This window comes from Corvus brachyrhynchos, unplaced genomic scaffold (genome assembly GCF_000691975.1).
Source record: "Corvus brachyrhynchos isolate BGI_N302 unplaced genomic scaffold, ASM69197v1 scaffold32, whole genome shotgun sequence".
NCBI classification, from domain to species: Eukaryota; Metazoa; Chordata; class Aves; order Passeriformes; family Corvidae; genus Corvus; species Corvus brachyrhynchos.
The window spans coordinates 7501067-7507973 of record NW_008237919.1 but is presented as its reverse complement, the minus strand read 5'-3'; the positions used below and the strand labels follow the sequence as shown (position 1 = coordinate 7507973).

The window sequence follows — 6907 nt, the reverse complement described above, 5'->3', positions numbered from 1 at the left end:
TGCTCAGTGTCGGAGAGGGCGAGGAAGAAATTCTTTTGAGTTTTTTGGACAACGTGCAGTAATCATCGCTTTAACGCTGATCTGTGTGTCGGGAAAGGTGCTATCGGTTTTCTTCGCGCAGTTCTTCATTCCTTGGGTAGTTTTGGGGCTGGCGATGGTGCGGGCCCGCTCGGCCCGGTGCCGCACGGTGGCCGAACCCCTGGCAGCGCGAAGCCAAGTGCCAGCTGAGGAAAAGTTGCTTCCAGTGACAAACTTCTACAAAGCAAGCATAAATTAGGTCAGCTTTCTAAAATCTTGAAAATGGCCGAGGGACTCCTCACATTTGTTTTTAATCGCTTGCCATGGAAAGATCTTCTATATTACTCGTATTAATTTTCTATTACATTTTCAAAGCAGATCGAGATAAGGGCTTTAAAGTAAACAGGAAGACTTTCAATTAGCTGTGGCTAATTCTGTTCAATTGCCTCGTCTGGAGGTCATGCTGCTTTACTCATGAAATGTGGATGGCTGTATTGACACCATATGGAACTGAATACAGGCATGGCTTTGGGAGTTGAATAGGACTGGTATAGCAAAGTGTGAAGGGAAAGAAACTTTTTTTTTTGTGTATGTGATTGAAACATACAGATCTAACGCTGGATCTGCTTTACATTCAACAACTGGTTTTGCTTTCTGTTATATTCATGCCTCTTATTCTTTTGAACTGTTTCAGTATGCCCTGTTAATTTTTCTTACAAAAAGTAAGGATTTTTTTTTTATTTATTAAGGTAGGCTTTATAGTCTAGTTTCTTAGCTTTGCATACATCAGTGCTGTTAAAATTCAGATGCGGTGAATAAAAACACAAGGGGAGAAATCACAGAACTTTTAATTTTTTAGAGATGCTTTAAAAAGCATTTTTCCTTAGCAGTAATCCAAATTTGTCTTTTCCACTTATGTTCCCGAGAGACAATAAAGCACATTGCAGGGCTTTTTGTTAGCACAAGGGACGTTTTTCTAATTAGAATTCCCTTGGTAGTGTAAATTGCCCTTATGTAAGTTCACATTCCTTTAAAAGTGTGAGAAAATAAGTTCCGCTTGTATAAATAAGCTTTGGTCTGTTGTAAGAAACCCTGCTGTGATTACTCATTGGACAGCTGTGTCACTTGCTTTTAAGCTCACAGAAGTACATCTTTGTAGGTGTCACCAAACCATGTGGTCTGGCCACTTTTGTGTAAATATTTCTTTTGTTTGTGACAAATGCCTTAGAAGTACCCAGCTCTTTCTTCTTTCCTCTCTTAATAAGAACAAGGAAGAGTGTGGCGTTGTCTGTTACCTCCAGCTACTCCAGTACTTGGACCTGGGATTGTGCAATCTGTAAGATAATTAATGCGTTCAGCTTTACATACGCAAAAAAGGTTTGACTAGTCTGGATTATTGTTGCAACAAACTGCACATTACAAATTGTAAAAGACTGTTGATGAATTTTATTGCTATATGTCTACCATGTTTTCCATGGAAGTCTATAGTGGTTATAGCCAAAGGCTAGTAGTTTAATTGTAGGCTTTCCTGTCCTCTTGAGAAAGCAACAGGTTTTTTTTTTTTACTGCGTTCTCAGCATATGCAGGCTAGCTCCCCCAAGCAGGAGAGTCAAAGCTCTTGTGCCTGAGAAGGTCTAGGCCCACGTTAGGTTTTACACCTTCCTTTGCCCACCTGCACTCGCCCAGATGGAGAGCGGGTTTTTGAAGCTCTTGTTGCATTCTTTCATGCCTTTTTTTGTTCAAATTCCCTGCTGGAGTAAAATGAGTGTGACCTCAGAATGGACAGGGAGGGGTAAAAAAATGAGCCTGAGTTATGTCCCCTTCTTGGTGCCAGGTGGGAGTCTACTGCTTTGTATGGAAGTGGCTTCACAAAGTGGAGTTTAAACAGGCTGTAATTGCCAACTTCAGTGCGATTTTAGCCAAAAATACCTTCTATTACCTTGCCTTCATGAGAGGTAGCAGTGTGCCGAACATTGATAAACATTTATAATGGCTTTGTGTACAGATAGTTTTGAAGTTAGATTTCCATTTAATTCCAGGAAATTAAATCCAGTCCAGGATTCCTGATACTGCAGGAATGTGGCATTGTTAGAGCTGGTATAGCAGAACTGGAGGAAGAGTGTTGAGCATTGGCCAGTGTCCTCCATGTGTGCGAACTCCCACTGGCACGGCTGAACCCTTCACCAGGTTCACTCAGGAATGCTAGAACTGTCGGTGGGGCAGGAGGGAAAGTCTGAAAAATGGTTTTCACTTGTGTTTGTATTACATCTTTAGTATTTACATTTTATAAATCCTCTAGTTCTCTACCAGAATTGCCCGAAAAAAAAGCTGTATGGTTTTCACAGCTGTTTTTCAATATTTTCCAGACTAAAGCTTGAACATAGCAAGCTGATTTATGAGTCACTTTGGATCAGTGTCTTAAAACAGCTACAGCCTGGCTTTTTGTTTTTCAGCTCTGCTGATTTCTGCTGAATTAGCAGCTGTATAGGCCCCAGTGGGACTGATTAAGGAACTGTTGCTGGATTTGCATTTTAAAATTTGACTTGGGGCTCAGGTTTCTGAGTTCTGTAAAGGAAGATGATGATAATTGTGACTAAGTGTTGTAAATTAAGTTAGAGTCTAAAAGTTATATCTATAAAATGTGTGAAGAAGCACTTGCCCTCTCCCTCTATGCATTAGGCTTCTTTTGAGTTTTTAATCACACAAACATTGATGTTCGGAGTTAAGTTTCAGCTAATGCTGAGACTTGTGAGTTATAAAAGATGGTCATACAAACATAATGGAACATAGAAAATAGTTTCTTTCGTAGAACAGGTTCTTAGAGGGCAAAAACTATGGCATGCTTTTTCAAGTGGAGGCAATTCTTCTTAAATGTCCAATCACTTCTATTTGTGAGGTGAAGAACAGCTATATGCTTATTATTGCTATAAAGAATTTCGTAATATGCATCTGATTTCTGATGTTTCAGAGTGTGTTCTATCTTCTATGACTCAAAATTCTAGTAGCAAAAGTGATCACAGAGGGAATTTTCTCCCCCCTTGTAATGTGGTTTTAAAATACAAGGAAAATTCAGAAATGGAAGGCACATAGTAATAATCTTTATGTTTGAACATTGTCAGTTCCATTTCTGTGATGGAAAAATAGAATTTAATTTTCCAACTTTTTCTTTATACTAGTTATAAGGTGTGTCGAGAAATGCAGTTGACTGAAATGTACTTGTAGCTTTGCAACTGGGATGATAGACTTTTATATTTTAAAAGTTTTGCTGATCCAGTGCTTATAAATTTGAGAAACTTCTACAGGCTTAAGCTTCAGTTAGATTATTAGTAAAAGGCAAATATTTTAACTCTTGGTTCACTTCCAACCACTCTGTTTGAACTTAAAAGGTAACTTGCAAGGCTTTTTTCCCTGAATTTTCATGAAGTTTCTTACGCCAGTAGTACTGAAATAAAGTTTAATAAAATATTTGTAAACATGTTTTATGCAACTATTGGTAGACAAGCATGTGTACTGTATGAAACAGGCAATTCAGTATTGTCTGGAGGGTTGGGGGTTTTTTGTTGTTCTTTTGCTTTGGGATTTTTTTTTCCAACCTGTATTTGACAACCTGCTGTAAGTAAACTAGGCATAAGAAATTTTTATGTACATATTTTTTAAAGTAGGTGCTACTTGGAAACTGTGAATGTATCTTTAGTGTTAAAAAACAAACAAAAAAAATTAGTTTGAAACCTAGTGTAAGTTACGCTCACAGTTGCCTTGATAGACTCCAGATGGATGTGAGCTTGAGCTATGAGTGAAAGTGTCTGGCTCCAGTGTGGTGATCATGCACAGCAGTGGTTGTAATTGCAGGATTTTTATAGTTTAAGGACTCTGCCAGACTTTTTTTTTTTTTAACATGTTAAAACTCCAGCAGAACAAATCTACTCACGTCTGTTACTGTCTGGTAGGTCCTTTAGGCAAACATGCTTTAAATAAACCTTTTGCAGAGTTTTTAGGTGAAATGAAGAAATGCAGGTTTTTAGCACTAATGTTGAAAGCTCTTTGTTGAAATAATTACTGATTCCTAAGTCTTGTTTGAAGCGTGAACAACAGTAACATGTTAGGCACTAACAGCCATAACTTAACTGAATTTTGGCTGTTTATTTGCATAGTTCTTATAATCCCTACAGACTAAAGCCAAATACTGAATTAAGTTTAAGGGCAAAAACTGTCTCTACTCTGCTTTAAAGGACGAAGTTAGGTTGCCATGTAGATTTTTGTAGCAGCATACTTTTTCAGTATTTACACTTAAGAATGCAGTGTGAGAATTTTGAATCTGTGCAGCTGATGCCTTCAGATGTTAAACAAAGGGATTTTTCTCCAGTGTATTGCCAGGAGAATGTTTGCACTAGATTTTTAGGTAGTGAAAGATGCAGTCCTCTAACTTAAGTGTGGTTAACCTAATTAATATACAGGAGAACTCAAAATCATAATGGTGAAACTAACATTAGTGGACTTTTGAAAACATTGACACTGAATTGGTTTTCCATCATTAAGAGGAGGAGTCCAGAGCTGAGTCTCTGAAAAGATCCCTTCAGGCCACCTGAAGGTGGTGGAGTGTGTTCCCCTTCTCTAGGTGGCTCTCCCCCCACACTCACCCCCCTTCTTTTGTTCTGGAAAATGCCATTCACACCGGTGGGTCTGCTGTGTGCGCTCTCTTGTGCAGCCCTGGCTTGGGAAACACAGAACATCTCTTTTCCCTGCCTGTGGCCCTGAACCAGGCGCTGGTACCACAGCTCAGCAGCCCACTGGGCCTGGTCCAGTTGGCTGGCTCAGAGCACACCATGCAGCCAAGTACTGGTGGTACCCCTCATAATACCCATATGTGCCTGGGATTATTTTTTAAACTTAATTTTTCTTGTTACTGTTTTTTTTTTTTTTTTTTTTTTAACTGCCAGCTGCAGGCGAGGACAAAAGTGACAGTGAAACTGTCCTGGCAACATTGAACAAGTCAGCTGGGAGAATCTAAAATACAGTTTTACTATCCACATGTTCTGCTGAGGAAACCTAGGTGCCTGGCTGGGTTGCAGCATTACACCTGTGTCTGAGGATGTGGAGTCATGGGTGCGGGGAAACTGGAGTTCTCCGCATCTGTGGTTTTTCAGGGCTTAGTCACAGAGCAGAATGCCTAGCATGGACACTGAACTTGGCTTCATTTAAGCCAGTTCTGGTCTGTGTGCAGCAGGGATATGCTGTTCATCAGGTTTCTTCACTTCTGGAACTGTAGATGGAGAGTATACACATCCGTGGCAGTGAGGCCTCTGTTTGGCGTGCTCAGCACAGATGACTGTACTGAGTCATCTTACCCAGAAAAAGTGAGGAATCATGTAGTTTCCTCATAGATTCAACTTGAAATAACACTTTGTGCCTGTGTGGCTTGATGAGGACCCCAGGTGTGGTGGATGACTCTTTAGTGCTTAATTAGCATGGGGAAAAGTATCATGAAGTGTGTGCAGTATTTTTTCAAAAGTGTGCTTTTTAAAGCAACATTTACCTGATGCTGCAGCTGCTCACTGCTGAGGTGTGCTGATTAATTTCTTTATATGTCTGCATTACAAACACTCACTGGAGTGAATTTAAGAACTAATTTTTAAAAATATAGTTTTTGTTTGCTGGCTTGGATAAATGTAGTGTTTTAACTTGTAACAAATGCTTGCAGATGGCTGGATTGATACTGGTGAGGTAGTGATAGTCTGTAGTAGGGGAACAGAAAAGTGCACATTTTGGTGGGTGAGTGACTGAGAAGGAGGAGGCCTTCAACAGATCTAGTCACGGTTACAAGATGAGTTGTGAGTCTGTAGCACTTCTGCAGAGGTTTGGAGATGTGCAGATTTGAATTCCTGCAACTAGCTTTTCTGTCTTTTACTTCATGGTCACTCTTATTTCTGTTACGTTTCCAGTACTTCTGAGGCTACAGCAAAAATTTATTAGGACTCTTGTATGGTGTCAAGTGTTTGAGAGGGCATAAATGTTTGAGAGGGTAAAGATACATGGCACTGTAAGGAAAAGTATTTCTTGTGGTCAACAAAAAGTGTTGCATTTTTAGTACCTGGCTTGTTTCACAGCAAATGCTACAAAGGTGTTAACAAGATTGCATATTAACTGCATCAATATATGCTGGGGATCTTCAGTACATCATGGGACAAGCTAAGTGTTCGAGCTACTTCTTCAAGTGTAATTAAGTGTGGTATTAATATTACTAGTGTACAGACATCTTAAAACTCAGAATTAGCCCTTGCTATGTCTGTTTTCTTCTGCTATTTCTTAAGATCTCCATTAAATTTGGTTATGTGGAAATGGTGTCCTGAACTTTTGTGAAAGCATGAAAATACAATTTCAATTTATGGACAGTCCTCATTGTGTATTCGTGAGCTATGCATTGCTTTAGAGACATTAGTGAGAAGAGTAAATGGTAGAAATATTATGATTAACCTAAGGAATGAGACTGCAATGACTACTGGTTTTTGAATTTTTGTTGTTAAAATAACTAGAAGGTTGTTTTAGCCATATCTTTCATTGTGAGGGGATGTGGGAGAGGGGTTGTTGGTGTATCTGAGTCAAAATCTTAAGATGTTTTCCATGGGTCTTATGCACATTCCAATGAACAGTTCTACATTGTTCAGAGGTACAGGAATTTCTTTGACACTGCTAGCAGTGATCAAGGTATTTGCATTTGAATTTGTATATTTATACCTTGTATAAGCAAATGAGTTTCTATTCTAATTTTACTAATAGAAAAAAATCTTTTTATGTACTTGGAGACAAGTGAGAACATAATTTGGATTGAAATTGTACTGCTTTACCTGATATTGTATGGCAAAACTGACAGGGTGTTTGTTTTTGTAACCTC

At 39.0% G+C, this 6907-nt stretch overlaps 1 protein-coding gene across 3 annotated transcripts in view; it reads left to right on the top strand.

Annotated features, from left to right (window-relative positions):
- Positions 1-6: 6 nt before the first annotated feature.
- LRIG3 (leucine rich repeats and immunoglobulin like domains 3) overlaps positions 7-6907 on the top strand; it is a 42894-nt gene continuing 35993 nt past the window's right edge. For 2 of the 3 annotated variants that reach the window (XM_017733171.1, XM_017733168.1), the window contains exon 1: positions 7-277. Coding sequence is in view for 1 of the 3 variants with exons in the window: in XM_017733172.1 (XP_017588661.1) it covers positions 498-543; positions 1560-1569 (56 nt within the window). In the remaining 2 variants the exon portion in view is untranslated. Of the gene's footprint in view, positions 278-317; positions 544-1559; positions 1570-6907 lie in introns of those variants that run through there. The other variant, XM_017733172.1, reaches the window with a different exon arrangement.